The sequence below is a fragment of the Schistocerca americana genome, chromosome 1, assembly GCF_021461395.2.
Source record: "Schistocerca americana isolate TAMUIC-IGC-003095 chromosome 1, iqSchAmer2.1, whole genome shotgun sequence".
In the NCBI taxonomy this organism is placed as follows: Eukaryota; Metazoa; Arthropoda; class Insecta; order Orthoptera; family Acrididae; genus Schistocerca; species Schistocerca americana.
The window spans coordinates 132,907,117-132,933,683 of NC_060119.1; the positions used below are offsets into that span (position 1 = coordinate 132,907,117).

Below are 26,567 nucleotides of genomic sequence, written 5' to 3' on the forward strand. Positions count from 1 at the left end.
TCTTGTACTACAACAGAAGTAGTTAGTGGCAATGCATGGTTAACAATTACAGGCCACATGTCCTGTGGATACACGTTACGTGTCTTTAATGCAGTGGTTTCCATTGCCTTCTGCATCCTCATGTCGTTGATCATTGCTGATTCTTCCGCCTTTAGGGGCAATTTCCCACCCCTAGGACAAGAGAGTGCCCTGAACCTCTATCCGCTCCTCCGCCCTCTTTGACAAGGCCGTTGGCAGAATGAGGCTGACTTCTTCTGCCGGAAGTCTTCGGCCGCCAATGCTGATTATTTATCAAAACTTAGGCAGTAGCGGGGATCGAACCCGGGACCGAAGACGTTTTTGATTATGAATCAAAGACGCTACCCCTAGCCCACGGGCGATTTTCTTGAAACTGGTTGAATAATAAAGACAAGTCAATATTTCCCGCCATTTTCTTTGGTGTGACGCCTTATGTTGGAATTTGAGCTTCCTGCCATTTCCTGGGGGGGGGGGGGGGGGGGGAGGGAGAGGCGGTTTAGGTTAATGGGGGTAGCAGAATTGACCTTCATCCCACCAAAATTCAAACTTCCCGCCAAAATGTGTCTGTTTGGATGACGTCACTGGGGGTGTGTCTGTGATGCCACGGTCGCCCTCTTGGGTAACAGTTCTTTGGAGTGGTATGCAGGTACTAATGGTATTACACCTGTACACTCACGCACACTGAGGAGTATAGTTTGCTTAACGTCAAACGTACACCTTAGGCATTGTTGTATGATTCTTTTGACATTTGTAGTCAATCAATATTAAATTATGATGCTTACTGCGCTATCTATTGCCACATTTTTGAACTATTTATTTTTCTTCTGCAATACGTTTTCCCCCTTCTCCGATAATATTCCGTTGCAATTTGACGTCATTTTGACCAGTGGTGTTATTTATACAACGGTTTGAAAATTTAATTATGGTCGCCCTGTATTATTAAAAACCTACAGAGTTGTTAGGGCGTGTTAACGGAATTTCTGAATGCTCTACTGAAGTACGCGCTTCTATGGAATTTGCAGGCTGAATTGTATGAGCAAGAATTTATGTTTCAAAGATTTCTGTTAAATTTTTTAATTAGATCTTTGTATGATGCATCTCACTGGAAGTTTGATCTGTGAATTTTAAGTGTACGTGACGCTTTGAATTTGGGATAATGTTAGTGTCCGCCTCTACAAGGAACCTTGTTGTGAAGATCGTTGGCAGTGCAGCATTTATGTTGTTTAAGTTATACCTGTCTGTTATTAATTCTCGCCTTCCTTGAGGCAAATAGCCGATAGTTGACATTAGTTCTGGCGCACGGTATTGATCGATTTTTAATATTATCACAGACTGTCTATTCCTTGTGTGAAACCGGATTTCCGTGTCGCGCGAATGTTATCAGAGTTATCATAGTCTTTATAATAATAAATTTTGAAGGGTTCGCAATGAAAAATATGGTCGCTGGCTACTTTGTTTCTTTCGTTTTAGGTAATATATTGCAGCTAACTAAATGTAGCTAATACATCTAACTTGTTCTTAAAGTTGTAACGAAAGGCATATCTCACTACACCTAGGAGAAAATAGTGGAAGTGCACTATTCGTGCGCGCGGGCGCCGAGTGCGTGACGGGCCAGTACCGTAGCCTGCAGCTCACTCGTGACCATTTCGTGGAAATACACGCAACTTTCTCAAACTGTTATTGTACCTACTGCTGGAAGAAAATGATGAGAAGAGACATTCTACTCCAACAGTTGCACAGTGGAACAGTTGAAACATATCCTATTTTTAAGACGATGCTTGACAAAAATTTCGTTTACGACACTTATCAATCTTCATTTACTAAACGAAGACAGAATCCTGAGAGTTCTTCTGGTTAAATATTTTCCAGTTTAACTGCTTCTAGATCTGGTCAAAGAAGCTTTCAGGAACCATTCATCATATACACACATCAAAAAAAGTTTTGCATCACCCCGGTTCCCAGAACTCCTGAAGATAGGCGTTGACCGAGGATATTGTATCACAGACACAGTCCCTTTGACTGTTCAGAGATATCACTGAACCCGCCCAAAGGTGTAAACAACCATGCATGAGGAGCGCCCATTATACGGAGGGGGTCCGACAGCCTATCAGTTTCAGTCATTCCACCAGGAAGGATGAACACAGCTCGTGTTGTCTGTAGTTCAACCATGAATAGACGGTCAATACCGCGGTTCGATCGCGTCCGCACTGTTGCTTTGTGCCAGGAAGGTCTCTCAACAAGGAAAGTGTCCAGGCTTTTCCGAGTGAACCAAAGGAATGTTGTTCGGACTTGGAGGAGATACAGAGAGACAGGAACTGTCGATGACATGCCTCGCTCAGGCCGCCCAAGGGCTACTACTGCAGTGGATGATCGCTACCTATGTACATTCCTGGAAATTGAAATAAGAACACCGTGAATTCATTGTCCCAGGAAGGGGAAACTTTATTGACACATTCCTGGGGTCAGATACATCACATGATCACACTGACAGAACCACAGGCACATAGACACAGGCAACAGAGCATGCACAATGTCGGCACTAGTACAGTGTATATCAACCTTTCGCAGCAATGCAGGCTGCTATTCTCCCATGGAGACGATCGTAGAGATGCTGGATGTAGTCCTGTGGAACGGCTTGCCATGCCATTTCCACCTGGCGCCTCAGTTGGACCAGCGTTCGTGCTGGACGTGCAGACCGCGTGAGACGACGCTTCATCCAGTCCCAAACATGCTCAATGGGGGACAGAATCGGAGATCTTGCTGGCCAGGGTAGTTGACTTACACCTTCTAGAGCACGTTGGGTGGCACGAGATACATGCGAACGTGCATTGTCCTGTTGGAACAGCAAGTTCCCTTGCCGGTCTAGGAATGGTAGAACGATGGGTTCGATGACGGTTTGGATGTACCGTGCACTATTCAGTGTCCCCTCGACGATCACCAGTGGTGTACGGCCAGTGTAGGAGATCGCTCCCCACACCATGATGCCGGGTGTTGGCCCTGTGTGCCTCGGTCGTATGCAGTCCTGATTGTGGCGCTCACCTGCACGGCGCCAAACACGCATACGACCATCATTGGCACCAAGGCAGAAGCGACTCTCATCGCTGAAGACGACACGTCTCCATTCGTCCCTCCATTCACGCCTGTCGCGACACCACTGGAGGCGGGCTGCACGATGTTGGGGCGTGAGCGGAAGACGGCCTAACGGTGTGCGGGACCGTAGCCCAGCTTCATGGAGACGTTTGCGAATGGTCCTCGCCGATACCCCAGGAGCAACAGTGTCCCTAATTTGCTGGGAAGTGGCGGTGCGGTCCCCTACGGCACTGCGTAGGATCCTACGGTCTTGGCGTGCATCCGTGCGTCGCTGCGGTCCGGTCCCAGGTCGACGGGCACGTGCACCTTCCGCCGACCACTGGCGACAACATCGATGTACTGTGGAGACCTCACGCCCCACGTGTTGAGCAATTCGGCGGTACGTCCACCCGGCCCCCCCCGCATGCCCACTATACGCCCTCGCTCGAAGTCCGTCAACTGCACATACGGTTCACGTCCACGCTGTCGCGGCATGCTACCAGTGTTAAAGACTGCGATGGAGCTCCGTATGCCACGGCAAACTGGCTGACACTGACGGCGGCGGTGCACAAATGCTGCGCAGCTAGCGCCATTCGACGGCCAACACCGCGGTTCCTGGTGTGTCCGCTGTGCCGTGCGTGTGATCATTGCTTGTACAGCCCTCTCGCAGTGTCCGGAGCAAGTATGGTGGGTCTGACACACCGGTGTCAATGTGTTCTTTTTTCCATTTCCAGGAGTGTATTATGGCTCTGAGGAACCCTGACAGCAACGCTACAATGTTGAATAATGCTTTTCGTACTGCCACAGAACGTCGTGTTACGACTCAAACTGTGCACAATAGGCTGCATGATCCGCAACTTCACTCCCGACGTCCATGGCAAGGTCGATCTTTGCAACAACGACACCATGCAGCGCGGTACAGATGGGCCCAACAACATGCTGAATGGACCGCTCAGGATTGGCATCATGCTCTCTCCATCGACGAGTGTCGCATATGCCTTCAACCAGACAAACATCGGAGACGTGTTTGGAGGCAATCCGGTCAGGCTGGACGCTTTAGACACACTGCCCAGCGATTGCAGCAAGGTGGAGGTTCCCTGCTGTTTAGGGGTTGTCATGGAAGGCGCCGTAACGGCTGTACGAAACGTGAATGCCACCCTTCGACCGATAGTGCAACCACATCGACAGCATATTGGCGAGGCATTCGTCTTCATAGACGACAATTCGCGCCCCCATCGCGCACAGCTTGTGAATGACTTCCTTCAGGATAACGAATTCGCTCGACTCGAGTGACCAGCATGTTCTCCAGTCATGAACCCTATCGAACAGGCCTGGGAGGGATTGGAAAGGGCTGTTTATGGACGACGCGATCCACCAACAACTTTGAGGGTTCTACGCCGAATCGCCGTTGAGGAGTGGGACAATCTGGGCCAACATTACCTTGATGAACTTGTGGATAGTATGCCACGACGAATACAGGCATCCATGCATGCAAGAGGACGTGTTACTGTGTATTAGAGGTACAGGTGTGTACAGCAATCTGGACCACCACCTCTGAAGGTCTGGCTGTATGGTGGCACGCAATGTGTGATTTTCATGAGCAATAAAAAGGGCGGAAATGATGTTTATCTTGATGTCTATTCCAGTTTTATGTACACGTTCCGGAACTCTCGGAACCGAGGTGATGCAAAACTTTTTTGATGTGTGTTGATATTTGTACATAATAACACCTGACGCCAAATTAGCCGTAACACTAAAGCAAGAAAAGTCAAAATACTTTGAAGACTCTAAATAGTTTATCATTTACTCTGTTGTAAATGTTGTTTTTCCATACACCTGGCCAACAAGAACAAAATCAGAACAGTCGCATTTTCAGTTCAGGTAGAACATTCTATCGTTTTCACGAGAGTAACGCAACATTGCATTAACATTTGGCACGTTTTGCACAAATACACAACAAACTATCTGAACTGGGTAACACTTATCAAGCTGAGCCTGTCGTAGCCTCAGAAACATATTGTCTAGGATCTCATAAAGTAGTTAGCTGCAGAGCTAGCTACGTTGCAGTTTTAGAAAGGGAGTTTCGTAGACCACTACAGTATTACACTAGAATAAATGAATACCTTTAAAGGAAAGATAACCAAACGACAACTCTGCGAAACTCTATGCAAGGTCTGATTTATTTTTTTCTGTATCCCGACATCTCTACATCTACGTCTATATTTTGCAAACTTCTATAAAGTGCGTGGGTGTGGGTGTGTTATATTGCTCCAGTTGTAAGGGCTTTTTCCCGTTCCATTCACATATGAAACGCGGGAAGAATGACTGTCTAAATGCTTCTGTGTGTGCTGTGATTGTTCTAACCTTGTCCAAACGATCTGCGTGACTTATACTTAAGATGTGCAGTGTATTCTTACAGCCATGGTTTAACTTTGTAAGTAGGGTATCTCGGGCTAGTTCATCTCTGTCGTCAAGTATGTGCCATTCTTTTTTATCTCAATGACACTCTCCCTTAGGTCATTCGTGCTGCTCTTCTTTGTATACGTTCAAAGTCACCAGTTACTCCTGTTTGGTATGGGTCCCACACACTGAACAATATTCTAGGATGGGCCAGATGAGTGATTTTTAAGCAGTCGCTTTTGTAGGCTGACGACATTTCTCCAGTATTCTACCTGTAAACCAAACTCTGATACCTGCCCTAGCCCACCCATGACAGCGCCTATGTGATCGGTCCATCTCATATACCTACAAAGTGTTACAACCAGGAATTTGTACGATTTGGTTGATTCCAACTGTGACTTGTTGATATTGCAGTCGTGGGATACTATCTTTTTTTTCTTTTTGTGAAGGGGACAATTTAAAATTTCTGAACATTTAAGGCAAGTTACCTATGTGTGCACCACATAGAAATTTTAGCAATATCTGAATGAATATTTACGCAGCTTCTTTCACACAGTACTTCACAACAGATAATTGCATGAACTGCATAAATCCAAGGTTACAATTAATATTGTCCGCAAGATGATAAATACACGACATGAACACCAAGGATCTCAGCACACTAATGGGGTACACCTGAAGTTGCGTAGACATCTGTTCATGACTCTCCATCAGAGACACAGAGTGACAATTATTGAACTATACGAAAAGAACGTAAATTAGTTACAAACTACGGCGTGCACACACTTTATTCAACATGTAAACGTCACTACAGATATTCGAATGTAGGTTATGACTTGTTCATTATGCCTGCCATAATTTTCAATGGTGTGGCGAAGAAGGATTAACCCGCTTAAGTGTCGGAACATCCTGGTGACGTCCTGAATGCGTGTTTTCAAATGGGTCTGAGCACTATGGGACTTAACTACTGAGGTCATCAGTCCCCTAGAACTTAGAACTACTTAAACCGAACTAACCTAAGGACATCACACACATCCATGCCCGAGGCAGGATTCGAACCTGCGACCGTAGCGGTCGCGCGGTTCCACACTGTAGCGCCTAGAACCGCTCGGCCACCCCGGCCGGCGGGTGTTTTCAGCTCAGCAACGATTTTGAGGTTATTCCAGTACACCTTGTCTTTTAATATAGCCCCACAGAAAGGAGTCACATGTGTTCAGATCCGGAGAATATGGCGGCCAATCGAGGCTTATGCCGGTGGCCTCTGGGTACCCTAGAGCCAAATGCGGTTCCCAGAGTGTTCCTCCAGGATGTCATACACACTCCTGCTTCGATGGGGTCGAGTTCCGTCTTACATGAACCACATCTTGTCGAAATCAGGGTCACTTTGGATAATGCGGATGAAATCATCTTCCAAAGCCTTGAAGTACCGTTCGATAATCACCGTGCCATGAACAAATAACGCAGCGATTATCCCGTGACTCGACACTGCATACCACATACTCCCCGTTGAGAGTGAAGAGGAGAAGACCTCCAAATGGGGCAATTTTGCTTATTGAGTAACCTATTCAAATGAAAGTGGGCTTCGTCGTTAAACTAAATCATTCATGCGCATACTAATTCCCATTATGACCCACGGCCAACCGTGCAGTTTGAACGTCCTGATGCAAGCCGTTCGACAGTACGACGATTTTATTGAATATAGTTCAATAATTGTCCCTCTGTAGCTTGCTGAATCCTCGCCAGCAAAAAATCCTCAGATCAGTCACAATTTTCAGTTGATACGTCATACGATCGCATTTTTGATTGTAAGCATATGTACGATACTGAGTTAAATGCTTTTCGGCAATCGAGAAATACTACATCTATCTGTCTGCCTTTACTGACGGCTTTCAGTACGTCTTATGAGATTTGTGCGAGTTAGTTTTCTCACAGTCGATGTTTTCGAAATCCATGCTGGTTGGTATGGAGGTCATTCTCTTCTAGATACCTCATTGTATTTGAGCTGAAAGTGTGTTCTAAGTTACAACAAATTTACGTGAAGGTTATCAGGCGGTAGTTTTGTGGATCAGTTCTGCTACCATTCTTGTAGATGGATGTGACATATGATTTCTTCCAGTTATTGGGCTCAGTTTTATGTTCGAGGGATCTACAATTGATTGTAGTTAAAAGAGGTGCTAACTCAGCCTTAGTTAATAGGAATTCCATCGGGCTCTGAGGCTTTGTTCAGTTTTAACGAGTGGGTAACCTCTTTTCTGATTGCAAACGTTAAAGATACAATTTTTCGTAAGACAGGAGGTATTGCTTTAAAATGTATTATAAAACAAGTGTATGGAAAAACATCTTCGGTTGTTAGTGTTAGAAAAAAGCATGGAAATAATTCGTTTTTGTCATCGGAAGTGCCATGTAAGGCTCGATAAATTTAGTTTGGTTCAAATGGCTCTGAGCACTATGGGACTTAACATCTGAGGTCATCAGTCCCCTAGAACTTAGAACTACTTAAACCTAACTAACCTAAGGACATCACACACATCCATGCGCGAGGCAGGATTCGAACCTGCGACCGTAGCGGTCGCGTGGTTCCAGACTAAAACGCCTAGAACCGCTCGGCCACACCGGCCGGCATTTTCGTTTGAATGAGACACGTATTTGGCTTATATGAAGTTCGATTCTCTACGTGCTGCTTTCCGTTTTGCTCATACTTGCTCTAATGTGGTTCAGATGTTTTAAGATGCAATAGACACTGATTTCCAGGACTTAATATTGTACTTCATTGTACGTAACCTATTACATGTGTGAAAATAAAATTTTTGCGGAAACATTTACCATTTTGAGTCAGTTTAGTAACTATATCCCTCCATTCATCGGCCTTCTTGAAAATGTTCTTATAATCTGGATCGCCGGCACCGTACAAGAGGTTGTACTTTCTCACCTGTTGGATGTGTTTTTCTGTTTGCATGATTTCCTATGCGTATGGACTGCACGCTCACCTATCCGGCAGATCTGTCTCACGCCGTCAGTGTGAGAACACGGCAAAAAAAGCCCGCCATTGTGTAACCGTTACGATGCAACAACACACGTTTCAACGGCGCGGGCGGCCCACCGCGGTTCAAGGTCACAGGTTGGTTGGTTGGTTGGTTTGGGGAAGGAGACCAGACAGCGTGGTCATCGGTCTCATCGGATTAGGGAAGGATGGGGAAGGAAGTCGGCCGTGCCCTTTCAGAGGAACCATCCCGGCATTTGCCTGGAGCGATTTTAGGGAAATCACGGAAAACCTAAATCAGGATGGCCGGACGCGGGATTGAACCGTCGTCCTCCCGAATGCGAGTCCAGTGTCAAGGTCACAGGCCGCGCGCCCAGATTGCGTTCTACACTATGTGATCAAAAGTATGCGGACACCCCTAAAAACATAAGTTTTTTCATATTAGGTGCATTGTGCTGCCATCTATTGGCAGGTAGTTCATATCAGCGATCTCAGTAGTCATTAGACATCGTGAGAGAGCAGAATGGGGCGCTCCGAGGAAGTCACGGACTTCGAACATGGTCAGGTGATTGGGTGTCACTTGTGTCAGACGCCTGTGCGCGAGATTTCCACACTCCGAAACATCCCTAGACCTACTGTTTCCGATGTGATAGTGAAGTGGAAACGTGAAGGGACACGTACAGCACAAAAGTGTACAGGCCGACCTCGTCTGTTGACTGACAGAGATCGCCGACAGTTGAAGAGGAATTCCAAACTACATCAGGATCCACTGTAAGTACTATGACAGTTACGCGGGAGGTGAGAAAACTTGGATTTCATGGTCGAGCGGCTGCTCATAAGGCAAACATCACGCCGGTAAATGCCAAACGACGCTACGCTTTTTCCGGCCGCTGCGGCCGAGCGGTTCAGGGCGCTTCAGTCCGGAACCGCGCTGCTGCTACGGTCGCAGATTCGAATCCTGCCTCGGGCATGGATGTGTGTGATGTACTTAGGTTAGTTAGGTTTAAGAAGTTCTAAGTCTAGGGGACTGATGACTTCAGATGTTAAGTCCTATAGTACTTAGAACCATTTGACGCTTCGCATGGTGTTAAGAGCGTAAACATTGGACGATTGAACAGTGGAAAAACGTTGTGTGGAGTGACGAACCACGGTACACAATGTGGCGATCCGATGGCAGGGTGTGGGTATGGCGAATGCCCGGTGAACCTCATCTGCCAGCGTGTGTAGTGCCAAGAGTAAAATTCGGAGGCGGTGGTGTTATGGTGTGGTCGTGTTTTTAATGGAGGGGGCTTGCACCCCTTCTTTTCCGTGGCACTATCGCAGCACAGGCCTACATTGATGTTTTAAGCACCTTCTCGCTTCCCACTGTCGAAGAACTATTCGGGGATGGCGATTGCATCCTTCAACACGATTGAGCCCCTGTTCATAATACACGGCCTGTGGCGGAGTGGTTACACGACCATAACATCCCTGTAAAGGACTTGCCTGCCCAGAGTCCTGACGTGAATCCGATAGAATGTTTTGGGATGTTTTGGAACGCCGACTTCGTGCCAGGCCTCGTATGCCTGCGAGAGTGAAAGCTGTCATCAAGGCTAAGGGTGGGCCAACACCACAACACGATTTTGAGTTCCAGCATTACCATGGAGCGCGTCACGAACTTGTAAGTCTTTTTCAGCCAGGTGTCCGTATACTTTTGATCACATAGTGTATGTGGCCAGGTCTCTTAACTGCCACCACTGTTGGGTGTGATGGGCGGCTCCCCTGATTGTGGTGTGCGCCTAGAGCGGCCACAACTGGAAATCGCGCCTTTTTCCGAGGGTGCCACACTGTTAGAAAACTGCCGCAACTAGAACTGCACTGAGGTGACAAAATTCATGGAATAGCGATATGCGCATATACAGATGGCGTTAGTATCACGTGCACGTGGTATAAAAGGGCAGTGCATTGGCGGAGCTATCATTTGTTCAAATGGCTCTGAGCACTATGGGACTTAGAACTACTTACACCTAACTAGCCTAAGAACGTCACACACATCCATGCCCGAGGCAGGATTCGAACCTGCGACCGTAGCGGTCACGCGGTTCCAAACTGTAGCGCCTAGAACCGCTCGGCCACATCGGCTGGCTATCATTTGTGCTCAGGTGATTAATGTGAACAGTTTTCCAACGTGATTATGGCTGCACGACGGGAATTAACAGATTTGAGGACGGTATTATAGTTGGAGGTAGACGAACTGGACATTCGATTTCGGAAATCGTTAGGGAATCCAATTTCCGAGACCCACAATATCAAGAGTGTGTCGAGAATACCAAATTTAAGGCACTACCTCTCACAAGAGACACCTCAGTGGCCAACGGTCTTCACTTGACGACCGAGAGCAGCGCTGTTTCGGTAGAGCTGTCAGTGCTAACAGACAAGCAACACTGCACGGGAAGTAGGCGCAGATATTAATGTGGGACGTACGACGAACGCATCCGTTAAGACAGTGCTGCGAAATTTGGCGTTAATGGGCTATGGCAGCCGACGACCGACACAGGTGCCTTTAGTAACATCGCGACACCCCCTGCCATGCCTCTCCTGGGTTCGTGAGCGTATGGGTTGGACCACAGACGACTTCAAAACCTTGGCCTGATCAGATGAGCCCCGATTTAGATTGGTGAGAGCTGTTGGTGGAGACTCTAGTTGTGAACAAGGTAGTGTGCCAACTGGTGGTGTCTCCACAAGGGCGTGGGCTGTGTTTACATGGAACAGACTGGGTCCACTGGGTCCTCTAAGTCCTCTGGTCCAAACGAACAGATCATACCGATCATTGACTGGAAATGGTTATGTTCAGATACTTGGAGACCATTTACAGGTACTCTTCATTTTCCCAAACAACAATGGAATTTCTATGGATGACAATATGTCATGTCACCGGGCCACAATCGTTCGCGATTCATTTGAAGAACATCGAGGACATTTCGAGCGAATGATTTGGCTACCCAGATCGCCCGACAGTAATCTCATCCAACATTTATGGGACATAATCCAGAGATCAGCTCGTGCACAAAATCCTGCACTGGCAGCACTTCCTCAGTTATGAACGGCTGTAGAGACAGCATGGCTCACTATTTTTACACGGGACTTTCAACGATGTATTGAACCTACGCCATGTTCCGGCACTGCACATCATCTGGCAAAGGGAGGTCCGAAACCATACTTTTGTCATCTCATTGCATATTGTTAGGTATCTCCAGAGACTATTGGATAAAATCGCCCATGTATGCACTGTCTGGAAAGTGAAAATAAATTCTAACAAATGCAAAACAGTTGCATTCATTACGAAGCTCAGTCACGTAAACAACCAGCGGAAAATACTCGTATTGGAGCACAAAATATGTGAATACTGCCCCGTTTATTAAAAAGATTCGGATTGAAAACTAGGGTACTAGCTGCCTCATTCTGTCTTTCTCAGCACCATTACTAACGTTCCCAAAAATGTTGGTATGTGAACATATTCGCCCTTCTTTTAACATGCAGCTCGTTTCTCACTCCCACAAGCTCCCCTGACTGCAACTCTCTCACCATCACTAGTTCACTGCTGTAAACTGCTGTCACTTTCTCCTGTCTCACTTCCACAGTCTTTCATTCTGTTCAAATGGCTCTGAGCACTATGGGACTCAACTGCTGAGGTCATTAGTCCCCTAGAACTTAGAACTAGTTAAACCTAACTAACCTAAGGACATCACAAACATCCATGCCCGAGGCAGGATTCGAACCTGCGACCATAGCGGTCCTGCGGTTCCAGACTGCAGCGCCTTTCATTCTGTCTTACTACTACTGTTTCCTCTGTCTATCACTGTCTCTCTCTTACTGCTACTATATCAATGTTAACTGGAATACTCTCTTTCAAATTCTGAAGGTGGCAAGGGTAAAATACAGGGAGCGAAAGGCTATTTACAATTTGTACAGAAACCAGATGGCAGTTATAAGAGGGGCATGAAAGGGAAGCAGTGGTTGGGAAAGGAGTGAGACAGGGTTTTAGCCTCTCCCCGATGTTATTCAATCTGTATATTGAGCAAGCAGTAAAGGAAACAAAAGAAAAATTCGGAGTAGGTATTAAAATTCATGGAGAAGAAATAAAAACTTTGAGGTTCGCCGATGACATTGTAATTCTGTCAGAGACAGCAAAGGACTTGGAAGAGCAGTTGAACGGAATGGATAGTGTCTTGAAAGGAGGATATAAGATGAACATCAACAACAGCAAAACGAGGATAATGGAATGTAGCCGAATTAAGTCGGGTGATGCTGAGGGAATTAGATTAGGAAATGAGACACTTAAAGTAGTAAAGGAGTTTTGCTATTTAGGGAGTAAAATAACTGATGATGGTCGAAGTAGAGAGGATATAAAATGTAGACTGGCAATGGCAAGGAAAGCGTTTCTCAAGAAGAGAAATTTGTTAACATCGAGTATAGATTTAAGTGTCAGGAAGTCGTTTCTGAAAGTATTTTTATGGAGTGTAGCCATGTATGGAAGTGAAACATGGACGATAACTAGTTTGGACAAGAAGAGAATAGAAGCTTTCGAAATGTGGTGCTACAGAAGAATGCTGAAGATTAGATGGGTAGATCACGTAACTAATGAGGAGGTATTGAATAGGATTGGGGAGAAGAGAAGTTTGTGGCACAACTTGACTAGAAGAAGGGATCGGTTGGTAGGACGTGTTTTGAGGCATCAAGGGATCACAAATTTAGCATTGGAGGGCAGCGTGGAGGGTAAAAATCGTAGAGGGAGACCAAGGGATGAATACACTAAGCAGATTCAGAAGGATGTAGGTTGCAGTAGGTACTGGGAGATGAAGAAGCTTGCACAGGATAGAGTAGCATGGAGAGCTGCATCAAACCAGTCTCAGGACTGGAGACCACGACAACATCATTCATTCCTTCCCCCTGTTACTGCTTCTTCTCGCTGTCACTATCTCTCTCTCTTCCTGTTTGTCGTTGTCATAGGCTCTGTCTCTCATTATCACTGGCTCTCAACCACATCCATTTTCTCATTTTTATTCATTTCAGACTGGTCACACTATGCGCCTCCCCACCTACACACGAACTGCGCGCTCACTGACACTACATGCACAGCACCTGTGCCTGACTGGCAGTCATCCCCCATTGTGTGATGCTGCTATCGCCTGGACGGGTTTATTTTGATGGTAAGTTCCGTGGCTAGAATGTTACGGTTGATCAGTGTATGTGAAGCCATAGTCTGAGAATTATTCCCGTTAGGTGAGCTGGTTGCTGACCTGTGATGAGGACGGCGCGTGACGGCAGGCGGTCCAGCAGCCGCAGCGGCCTCAGCTTGTCCAGGGCGACGCTGGCCACCCAGGCCGTGAGCGACGCCAGCACCACGGCGCCCACCCACTGGCACACCGCCGCCAGTGCTGCCAACATCGGTCCTCCTATTCCTACTGCAAGAGGAAAAACATAGGAACACGGCCTCCGTCACCGTTTGCGGCATTGAACAGCTACACACTGATGCACGAGCAAGACTAAGGCTAAAGGGAGAGCGTTTCTCGACAAAGCGGACCGGTGACCCACCGGGGTGGCAGCGTCATCGTGTTGATGCACGAGAAGTAGGGAGGGGAAGCAGTAACAGTGTACAGTCTTATATCGTTAGCAATAGACCGCTGTCACATTCTACACGTCTACATGCCGATGTCTCGTAGTGCATCGACTAAACACTAAAAGCCACTTTTGTGCGACTGTGCTCCTAGTACACTATCAGTCACAGTTTGACGTGTATGAAACCAGGCTTCGCTTGAATAAACCACGTGTTGCTTTCAACACAATACTTAATTTTTTCGTAAAAATCTGATGTAACATGCCTTTCCAGAAACTACATAGTCACGTTCACACGCATGATGACTCGTTTATTCTGGTAATTTCTAAAACGAAGTTCCATAGACAGAACAGAACTTTTTTTAAGCCGGTTGTGTGAAACAAGAACTATGAACTCGAAGAGTCCACGGCTGTACTGCCGGTCCATAGTGTCCAACGGGCACAATATTTCGGCGATCAGACGTGTAGCTCCTGAGACGCTGACGCTATACATACGGGCCTAGTCCTTGGCCCGAAGTTTGGAGTCTAAGCTGTGGATAGCTGTTCCTCCAAGATCCTTACGGGTCGGAATAGTTGTACCTCTCGTTGTGGATGATCCTTGCGTGATATAGGTGATAAATCCTGGTTGCCAGCATGCAGGCATGCTGGCGGTGACGTTGGCTGTTGACGTTGTACTAGTTCTTCTTCCCCCCGCGCGCGATGTTGTTCAGTGCAGACTGCAGCTCGGGTGAGAGTTTCCTCTCTCCATCTCGGACTTCTTTCTTCAGCCGCGCGACCGCATCCTCGAAGATGAAGCACCAGTCGCGCGGCGTGAAGACTGGGTTCGAGTTGATTGTGTGGAGGTCCTTCTTCGTGACGAATTCGAGCATAATTGCCCGATATCCGCCACGAAGCTCGAACGGCCGGTGTGGAAGTGGTGGCTTCCGTTTCCCTTCCGTTTGCGCGAAAAGGTAAGGCTTTCTTTGGACGTCGTACCGCCCATTTCGCACCATGGTTGCGATCTTCTTGAGTATCGCTGGCAGTTTCGTGACGTCAGGGAAAGGAATGACTTCGGTGTGCATCGCTCCTCCCTCTTGTTCTTGTTTATCCTGCTGTGTCTTCTTCTCCACATCCGGCGGTGGCGGCGGCGGCGGTGCAGGCTGCACCACGTCTATGGGCGTCTCCCCGGTTTCCTGTATTGCTACAGTTTCCGGCGGGACGTCTGTTTGTGTCGACGCATCCACCCTAGAGATGGGCAAAACTGTTCTTTTCAGAGATTGGATCAGAACTGTTCACTCCCTGAAATGAACTAGGTCTTTTTCATGACTCACGACTCATTCACAATAGAAAATAAATGGAAGGCACATTGCCCTTTAAACTTGGTTTATTCCAGTACTATAGCTGTATTTTGATCTTATTTGATACTATTTTGAAGTAACACAGATAATGAGTAAGAATTTTGTATTGTTTATTGAAATTTCCACGATATGACAAAGTTTTTGACTATCGATTTATTTTGCACTATCGTGGTTTTTTGGGTGATTGGAAAATGTTGTAAATTGAGATTTACATTAACAATGTATTTTGCTATAATGTATTAAAATTTCATTAACCTCGTACAAATACATCCCAAGCCATATATTTTTAAAGTGAACGTTTCCTTCTGAAGACGCCCAAAATCGCAAAATCCGTACTACAATTAGAAAAAAAATATAAATTTGACTGTAAGACCAAAGTGCTGCATATAGCCTTACTCAGAATAAAACAAGGAAAATATTGGTGTATCACATTTTGCGATACGTTTATTGGTTCGCTCGTAATTAAAGTGTAAATTCGAGTGTCCATAATAAAAAATCCTATAGTAAGAGGAGCCATCAGGAACCTCATCTGATCAGTTTAAACAAATAAAAATAAAATAAAAACAAATGATGTATACACAACATAATTATGTAATATACAAATCGGTATTACTACGAAGAACAATATCCAGTAAAGACGAGCTCCGATGCAGAGGCACTGAGTCAAGCAGGTCGAGCCGCAAGCTGTATTACTGCGTGAGCTGAGAGCGCAGAGACCAGAGTGACACCTGAGTTGCTTTGCTCAACGCTCTGGCTAGAGTCGAGAACGGTGGGGTGAGCGTTGAGTGGGCGAGTTCCGAGGGTGGGGGGAGCGGTGAGCGGCCACCACTCACCCGCTCCGAGACGAATCGTCCGTTCTCTTGCGAGCAGGTTGTTGCAAGTAGTTCTTATGTTCTCCGCTAGGAGGCTCTCTGTCCTGTTGCTCGCATCAACTGCACAGAGGGCAGGACGAGCGACTGAAACGATCGCCGACGGAGTGCTAGCTAAGTTAAGCTGCGCCAGACACTGTACGCGGCAGAGGAAGCACAGAGAGGGCACGGCATATGTGAAACACAAAATCCAATGGGGCACTGCACAATGCAGGCAGCCAAGGCAGAAGCAGGGCAGAGGCCGGCGCTGGCTGTGTTGTGTGGCGTGGACTGTGCTCTGACCAGCAGAGGCCCCACTGATATGCTCCGTCTCTCTCTCTCTCTCTCTCTCTCTCTCTCTCTCTCTTTCTCTCTCTCTCTCTCTCTCTGCTGTGGGAAACGTTTGGAGCTACCGTTCTTTTTTTCTGAATCACTGATTGTTCACTCCTCTGAAAGATTCAACTCTATGAATTAGTTCAGGAGCGGATCCCCCATCTCTAATCCACCCCAGCTTGTCGTACCACCGTGGGGGTGGCATCGGGGCGGGTGTCTTCTTTTGCAGCGTCCTGAGTTCTTCCCGCAACTCTTGTAGCTGCCGGTGGAGACCGACGATCTCCTTCTGCATTGCCGCCCTCTCTGCCGCCATCGCGGCTTTGAGGGCGGCCACGGCGTCGTCAGTGGTGCCGCTGGGCGGGATTGCGGCCTCCCCGTTTCCCCCTTTGAGAGGGGGTGGTGGGACCGCTGCCTCTTCTCCAAGTACTGGTTTCTTAGCGGTTGATGTCCGCTGCTTCAAGTACGAGGTGCATTCAAGTTCTAAGGCCTCCGATTTTTTTTCTCCGCCCTGGAAAGAGATAGAAACATGCGCATTGTTTTAAAATGAGGCCGCGTTCATTGTCAATACGTCCCAGAGATGGCAGCACCGTACGGCAGATGGAATTTTTACCGGCAGCGGCGAGAATGAGAACTGTTTTAAATACTTAAAATGGCGACATTTTCCTTACTTGAACAGCGTGCAATCATTCGTTTTCTGAATTTGCGTGGTGTGAAACCAATTGAAATTCATCGACAGTTGAAGGAGACATGTGGTGATGGAGTTATGAATGCGTCGAAAGTGCGTTCGTGGGTGCGACAGTTTAATGAAGGCAGAACATAGTGTGACAACAAACCGAAACAACCTCGGGCTCGCACAAGCCGGTCTGACGACATGATCGAGAAAGTGGAGAGAATTGTTTTGGGGGATCGCCGAATGACTGTTGAACAGATCGCCTCCAGAGTTGGCATTTCTGTGGGTTCTGTGCACACAATCCTGCATGACGAACTGAAAATGCGAAAAGTGTCATCCAGGTGGGTGCCACGAATGCTGACGGACGACCACATGCCTGCCCGTGTGGCATGTTGCCAAGCAATGTTGACGCGCAACGACAGCACAAATGGGACTTTCTTTTTGTCGGTTGTGACAATGGATGAGACGTGGATGCCATTTTTCAATCCAGAAACAAAGCGCCAGTCAGCTCAATCGAAGCACACAGATTCACCGCCACCAAAAAAATTTCGGGTAACCGCCAGTGCTGAAAAAATGATGGTGTCCATGTTCTGGGACAGCGAGGGCGTAATCCTTACCCATTGCGTTCCAAAGGGCACTACGGTAACAGGTGCATCCTACGAAAATGTTTTCAAGAACAAATTCCTTCCTGCACTGCAACAAAAACGTCCGGGAAGGGCTGCGCGTGTGCTGTTTCACCAAGACAACGCACCCGCACATCGAGCTAACGTTACGCAACAGTTTCTTCGTGATAACTTTGAAGTGATTCCTCATGCTCCCTACTCACCTGACCTGGCTCCTAGTGACTTTTGGCTTTTTCCAACAATGAAAGACACTCCCAGTGGCAGCACATTCACCAGCCGTGCTGCTATTGCCTCAGCGATTTTCCAGTGGTCAAAACAGACTCCTAAAGAAGCCTTCGGCGCTGCCATGGAATCAAGGCATCAGCGTTGTGAAAAATGTGTACGTCTGCAGGGCGATTACGTCGAGAAGTAACGCCAGTTTCATCGATTTCGGGTGAGTAGTTAATTAGAAAAAAAATCGGAGGCCTTAGAACTTGAATGCACCTCGTATGTGCAGCTGCGAGCGTTTGCAGCGTGCTCGCCGCCGCAGTTAACGCACGCTGTCGCGACGTGTGGTGGCTTGTCGCAATCGGATGTGTCATGTGCCTTGGCACATTTCAGACACGCGACTGCGTCCCTACACGTCCTGGCGACGTGTCCCATCTTCTGGCAGCGGTAGCACTGCCTCTTGTGCTGCGGTCGGCTGCGCTTCTTCTTGATGCTGCCACGGCCACCTCCTGCCAGCGTGAGTAGAAACTTGGCCACAGCAGCAAGTTTGCCTCCCTTTCCGCGTCCCGACATGGCGTTGGGCTAGTGGCGTCGGCGTGCTCGACCGACGGTAACGAAGTGAGCCGCAGCGAGTCGAGCAGCGGAGTGCGTCGCGTCGAGCTCCTGAGGGCGGGCTACTGTCTTAAATCCCCTCCCCTCGCGAGGCGTTCTCTCCGCTGTCCGCGCCCGCGCGTCAGCGGTCGGTGAGACGCTGGTGTCGGCGTCTGTGGCGGTGTCGGTGTAATTGCCTCGTCAGCCCTAGTCGCCCGTTCGTTCCCTTTTCTGAGCGTCATTTTAATTAGACTCCATGCTGGTTCCCATGGCCTGCTGAGGTTGTACCGCAATCTCGGTAGATGAGTCCGTCCCTGCTACGAATTTCGATAGCCTCTCTAACGACGCTGTTCCAGTATTTAGATGTCTGTGCCAGGACCCTCGTATGTTGGTAGTCCATTTCGGGATTTTCGGACAAACAGCGCTCTGCGATCGCCGACTTGTTGGGGTACCCAACTCGAGTGTGCCTCTGATGTTCTCGGCAACGATCTTCGATGGTGCGCACTGTCTGTCCAATATACGTCTTCCTACATTGACACGGAATCTGGTATATGACGGTGTTCCGCAAACCGAGATCGTCTTTGACATTTCCCAATAATGCTCGCGTTTTATTTGGTGGGCAAAAGACAGTTCCTACTCGGTGTTTCCACAATATTCGTCGTATTTTCCCCGATAATGCGCCAGTGTACGGTATATAGGCAGTTGCTATCTCTTTCTCCGTGACTTCTTCCGTCTCCACACGCTGTACTGTGGAGGTGGGGCGGAGAGCGCCTCTGATCTGTCATACCGAGTACTCGTTTTTCCGGAATACAGTTTTGAGGTGTTCCAGCTCTCGGTGGAGACGCTCTGCGTCAGATGGTGCGCGCCCCGTGCACCAGTGTTTTTAGTATCCCATTCCTCTGCGCAGTGTGGTGGCAGCTATCTGCTTGCAAATACAGGTCGGTGTGCGTTTTCTTCCGGTACACCCCGTGGCGCAGGGTGCCATCCGCTCTTCTTTTGACCATGACGTCCAGGAATGGTAACCTTCCTTCTGCTTCGGTCTCCATAGTGAATTTGATGCTCGGATGTATGGAGTTCAGCCGGCCGCGGTGGTCTAGCGATTCTAGGCGCTCAGTCCGGAACCGCGCGACTGCTACGGTCGCAGGTTCGAATCCTGCCTCGGGCATGGATGTGTGTGATGTCCTTAGGTTAGTTAGGTTTAAGTAGTTCTAAGTTCTAGGGGACTGATGACCACAGATATCAAGTCCCATAGTGCTCAGAGCCGTTTGAACCATTCTTTTTTGTATGAAGTTCAGGTGTGTAAGGAAGTCTAGGAGCTTGTCCCTTCAATGGGGCCAGACCACGAACGTGTCGTCCACATAAAGTAGAAAACAAGTAGGTTTCCATTTGGATGACGCCAAAGCTTCCTCCTCGAAGTACTCCACATAGAAATTCGCGACCACAGGTGAGAGTGGGCTCTCCATTGCGACTCCTTATCTTTGTTCATAGTATTTTCCATTAAAGAGTAAATACGTGGAGGTCAGAATGTGCTTGAAAAGGTCGGTCGTCTTCTCGTTAAATTTCTGTGCAATAAGCTCAACTGACTCTCGAAGAGGCACCCTGGTGAATAATGAAGCAACGTCAGAGCTCATCAGGATGTCTGAGGGTTTCAGCTTGAAGTTGTCGAGACGTTTTACGAAATCCACAGAATTACGAACGTGATGAGGGCATTTACCCACATGAGGGCTTAGTAATTCTGTCAGTTATTTGGCCAGCAAATATGGTCGAGAAGAAGACTAGAGCTCTTTTCAAGGACGCAGATTTAATAGAGAGTGTCGCCAAGAAATTGACACCTCAAGGACCTGTACCGCCAAGACTTTATGGACTCCCTAAAGTCTACAAAGAAGGGGTGCCGTTACGCCCAACTGTCAGCAACATTAGGGCACCTACATGTCTGAGCGTCGAAATATTGTGCCCGTTGGACACTATGGACCGGCAGTACACCCGTGGACTGTTCGAGCACGAAATACGCCGGGAGAAACTGAAGAATCACAAGAGCTATAAAGTTCACAAAAATTTGGTACTATTTGAACCATTCATTATATCACATAAATTCGGAAATTTGTGGTAAGTTCCTATGGTATCAAACTGCTGAGGTCATCGGTCCATAGGCTTAAAAACTACTTAATCTAACTTTAAACTAACCTATGCTAAGGGCAACGCACACACACCCTTGCTCGGGAGGGAGAGCCTCCGACGGGGGGAGCCGCGCGAACCGTGGCGTGGCGCCTAAGACAACGCGACTACCCCGCGCGGCCCTGTATTGCACACGTCACTGCCTAATGATATTTTTATCCAAATCACCAATGGGATATTTATTGCGTACACTTTGCTTTTACATGCCTGAATACCACTGCGCTCTACATCATTCCCAAATGCTGCAATTTTCACATGATGTACTTAATTTTAACATTTTACAGTCACATTCCATAGCCTTTTCCAGCCTTTCGTCATCGTTAATGAACTAGATGACTTTAAAAGACAGTCATGACGGAAGCACTTTCAGCGATGGTTTTCCGTGATTACACTGCGACCTAACGACGTCGACTACTTTGCATAGGAGTATGTCAGCACATCTCATGTGACCAAGTTAGTTCCTATTACTGCCGTCATATAGCTCGCTTTGTCGGTTAACGTAAGGCTACAAACAGCGTCAAAGTACAACTTGAAAATCTGAGACCATCAACAGGGCACGCGACTACGATATCTTTCACCCGATAATTTCCATCATCAGAATCGAGAAACTGTAGTACTGTGTCTACTAATAAGATGAAACTTTAATATATATAATCAAACAATTCTATCACATGTAATGTACAATTCTGGTTGTATTAATGGGTCTTGAAATTACGAGCATATAATCTGATAGTGATCTCTGTAAAGTTACCTGAATACCTTTTTTAATTTTATTGGCTCTGTTTGGGGCGCTCTGAAGAAAACGATTCTCAGAGATCTACTTTGCGTAATTTGTTCGTGTTTTTCGATTATTTAAATCTAAAAGAACCCGTTTAACTTCTACTTAACGAAAGTAGCCACGCCAGAATTTGGCAACATCAAAAAAACATATAACAGAAAACTCTTGTAAATTAATTCATAAGTAATTAAGGAAACAGCGATAATTTTGTTCAGTTATAACTGAAAGAGCTAAATAAATTGGAAATTGGTAATGAGAATGCCATAAATTAACTGTTATTGAACGAAAACACAGTTTACGTAGTTGGCAGCTGTCAAAATGGAACTTTTCGCCGGTAGCGTGCCCTGCTTCAATAGCGAGCGAGCAGCTTCGCTATGATTGATCGGCGCTCAGAATCTGATGGCGGACGCCACAGTTTACGCTGGATGCCACATACCACCATAAATAAGTAAATTCGCCTGCTAATTCGCTAAAACCACATCCAATAATAACATTACGAAATATCGTATTCATGATCCATGGAACTAGTATTAATCTAATCTAATCTACAGCTACAATAAAATAAATGACTAAGACAGAGAAAATAAAAAGAAGTAACTACTGTTAAGGGTGGTCTCGTCATTGTCAAGATTTTACAAAAATTTCTTTATTATAAGTAAAGTAAATACTCAGGAAAATTAGTTGCAAAAGGCAAAATAAATTACAAATGATATAATTTGAAACGCATTGAGTCTTTATAGGGGAGAGCACTTGGCGTTGAAGCCTATCTGTTTATAGACGTTGCGTCATGACGTCAGCTGAAGTTTGTTGGTGCTGGCGACGAAATTATTATGGCTCCATTAGTAATGCAATTGCTGTAGATACTTGATTAGCATAGGCTCCACCATGCAATAATATTATGCTCCTTTGGGTTTCTGTGGTCACAGAAAGACATAAGAACATTCATTATTGTCGTAGCCGTGTTGGAAAAGAACCAGAGTCCCAAGCGCTAATAGAAAGCACTGAATGTCAAATCGTTATAGGTACTGAAATCTGGCTAAAGCCGGAAATAAGTTCAGGCGAATTTTTTACAAAGGACCTAACCATGTCAAGAAACGATAAATTAAATACAATTGGTGGTAGAATGTTAATTGCTGTCAGAAGTAGTATACCTTGTAGTGAATTTGTTCCTGTGAGTTAGTATTGGTAGAGGTTATACTTCACAATCTGAATAAACTAACAATTGGTTCCTTTTACCGATCCCCCGACTCAGATAATACGGTTAACGAACACTTCAAATAAAACTTTAGTGTCACTTTAAATTTATATTCCACTCACAGTGGTGACTTCAATCTACCCTCCATATGTTATTGAAATTACATGTGTGAAGTCGGTGGTAGGCATAGGACATCGTTAGGAATCGTACTCAATGCCTTCTCAGAAAATTATTTTTAACGATTAATTCAGGAGCCCACTTGAAGTTTAAATGGTTGCGAAAAAATACTTGAGCTCTTGGTAACAAATAATCCTGACCAATTAAGGAGCACCATGACAGATACAGGGATTTGTGACCACAGGGTGGTCGTAGCTAGACTGAATACGTTAACATCCAAACCCATCAAAAATAATCGGAAATTACACCTATTTAAAAAATCAGATAAAAATTGGCATGACACCTTCCTAAGAGATTGTCTCCATTACTCCAAATCTGACTGTATAAGCGTAGACTAAATGTGGTTTAGATTGAAGGAAATAGTATCGACGGCATTTGAGATATATGTACCAAACAAATTAATAAGAGATGGTTCTGATTCCCCATGTTAGAACACTATAGAAGAAGCAATGAGAAAAAGCATGTCAGATTTAAAAGAAGGCAAAATCCCAAAGATTGGTGAAGTTTCACAGAAGCTCGAAATGTAGCGCGAACTTCAGTGAGAGCTGGTTTTAATACTTTCCACAACTATACTCTGTTTCGAAACCTGGAAGAAAATCCAAAGAAATTGAGGTTGTACGTAAAGTATACCAGAGAAAAGACACAATCAATATCTCCACTGTGCGATTACAATTAAGATGTTACTGACAACAGTGCCACTGAAGCAGAGTTACTAAATAAATGTAAACGTAGGCTTCCACAGCCGTTATCACAGTCAATAAAATTCTCTTGGGTTTTGTGTCCGCGTTGCCAACTAAAAAATTCCGCCGTTTCGGCGACAATTGCAAGACGCCTTTCTAAGGGTGTATTGCTAACTGATGAATGGGCGTTTTTTTCCTTTATTGTAATTTTAATCACCTATACAGGCGGGCTGGCAGCAGCACATTACGCTGCTCTTCAGCCTTAAGTGGAACAATAACATGACGTAGAGGTGATACAGACAATACAAAAAACGGCGGGCAAAAAATGGAGATACAAAAAACAATAAACATGAAGCCGGTCACGTTGGACGATAAAAACACTAGCACTTGTGGACACGGCGCACAAAACACGGAGAACGGCGATGGCACATGTGAACAGTGGAGTCGTAACTGCACGAAACACAAAACGAAGCACACACACGAGATACTGATGTCGATGATCTCCGGCGCGCGAATGTTCACTATGCGTGTGCGAGTCCGGGGACCTGCCAAGAGAGGAGGAGGAGGAAGGGGAGTGGGAGAGCGAGAGGGGAGAGCAGAGATGCCACGGGCAGGGGAGAAAGGGGGGAGGGAGGAAGGGGGAGGGGAAACCCGGGGGAAGAGGGGTGGAGGGAGGGGGCGTGGGAAAAGGGAAGGGAAGAGAAGGGAGGGAGGATGCCCAAAGGAAAGGACACCGGAAGTGGGGGGTGGGGTTAGCGCTTGTTTCATTACTTATATACTACGGAGAAACGCTGTCATTGGATATGAGGGTGAGGAGGAAAGGTTTTAGATGTTCTTTTACTGGTCTTTGCATTGCGTCTTGTCATTGGCGGAAATTGGCGTTTTCCATTGGACTTACCTTTATTGTTTGCCATTGGTGGAAATCGGCGAATAGGATACTGAGCGGCGACTGCAGCGTAGGGCTGTTAACTAACTGCCTAGTATGTGCTAGGGCGAGCCAGCACTGTGTGTACCCTCAGCCGCTGTGGCCTACCGCGCGCCTGTTGCTTTGCGAGAGCTGTCCTTCCGCAAAGCTGTCACAGCTGGCAGCCAAGACGCTGCAAGTCCGTACCCGTCTTCTCCACTCATGTTGTCGGGTCTCTTGGTTATTTCTATAGCCTCTCTAATCCTCCTCCTCAAACTAAACGGCTGTTTCGCCAATACGCGGGCCTCTCGTAATTCGATCCTCATCCTGCACTGTTCCTCGTGTTCTGCCACCGCTGATTTGTTGTATTGTCTGAGACGGATATATGACTAGCGTTCAGATAACCTTGTGCTTGTTGGAAGCCCAGTCTGGCATACATATACCAGTCCACATTCGCATCCGATTCCGTAAACTCCGGCTGCATGGAACTTGTCAATTGTATCTTTCGTCGAGCTTAGAACGTCTTTTACTTCGTTGTTGCTACGAAAAATCGGCTTAATACATGCGCGATGGAGAATTTTGCCCAGACGTTCAGTGACGTACGTATGGAAGCAGGACGGCGTTCCGTGTTTGGTTCTGCGTTTCCCTATTGCATCTTTATTGGGCACTTTAAAAATGTTCCCTTACAGAGAGCCAGTCATTGATTACTAGGCGGCGGCGTGACAGGCACCCTTTCAATAGCCCTTAGATTTCGCAGATGGCCAGCAAGGGTTAAGTGAGCTGACCTAGCGCCACTCAACTGATGGATGTTGAAGTGGTTGCTACCACACCAGCGCCTAGGAATCAATGAGTGGCTGTCTCTGTACAGGTAAATTTTTGGGGTGCTCAACAAAGATGGACAAGCGGTATCGAAGGTGTCGGTAAACGGGGTTTCACGTGCACATCTGCATCTACATCTAGACGATTACCCTCTGCCAGAAACTTCATCAAACAACCTTCAAGCTATTTCTCTACCATTCCACTCTCGAAAAGCACAGCGAATAATAGAACACTTAAATATTTCTGTGCGAGTTCTTACTCATCTTGTTTTGTTACCATGATCATTGTTCCCTATGTAGATGGGCGCCAACATAATATTTTCGCATTCGGAGAAAACAGCTGGTGATCGAAGTTTCATGAGAAGATATGAGGGGAGATTCAAAAGTCTGTGCAAAGTCAGAGAGATGGCACCACCGGCGCGTATCGAGGTCATATATAGTTAGTAGCATCCTTGGAAAGAACGCATACCAAGTTTCAGCCATATTGGTCTATTTCTTCATGTTTGGCATTCGTGTGAATCAAGGAAGTAGAGTGATTGTCAAAAAGTGGACGAAGAAGAATTTCGTGTGGTGATTAAACATTACTTGACGAAAGGCAAAACGCCTCAGGAGACTAAAGAGAAGCTTGATAAACATTACAGTGACTCTGCACCTTCGATTAGAACAGTTTATAAGTGGCCATATGGGCACAAGTCATGCTGAACGTTCTGGACGCCCTGTGGAGGTTACGACTCCAGAAATCATTGATAAACTCCATGATATGGTGATGGATGACAGAAGCGTTAATGTGCGTGAGATTGCTAGTGTTGTGGGAATGTCGAATGAACAGATACATAATATTTTGCATAAACATTTGGACATGAGAAAGTTATCCGCAAGATCGGTTCCGCGATTGCTCACGCTTGACCAAAAACGGAATCGTGTGAAGCGTTAGAAGGATGGTTTACAGTTTTTCAGGAAGAATCCGCAGGACTTTAAGTGTCGTTTCGTCACTGTGGATGAAACATGGATACATTACTATACTCCTGAGACCAAACAAAAATCTAAACAATGGGTTACCAAGGGAGAATGTGCACAAAAAACAAGCGAAGACCAGTCCTTCGGCCGGAAAGGCTATGGCGACTCTCTTTTGGGATTCGCAAGGGTTAATCCTCATCGACTATCTGGAA

The 26,567-nt window shown here is 46.5% G+C and overlaps 1 protein-coding gene across 1 annotated transcript in view; it reads right to left on the reverse strand.

The window, feature by feature from the left end:
- Window positions 1–26,567, reverse strand: part of LOC124620640 (estradiol 17-beta-dehydrogenase 2-like) — a 186,876-nt gene that overhangs the window by 129,855 nt on the left and 30,454 nt on the right. Inside the window, exon 2 of the mRNA XM_047147083.1 lies at window positions 13,747–13,911. Coding sequence (XP_047003039.1) covers window positions 13,747–13,894 — 148 coding nt within the window. The 5' untranslated portion in view covers window positions 13,895–13,911. The remainder of the gene's footprint in view (window positions 1–13,746; window positions 13,912–26,567) is intronic.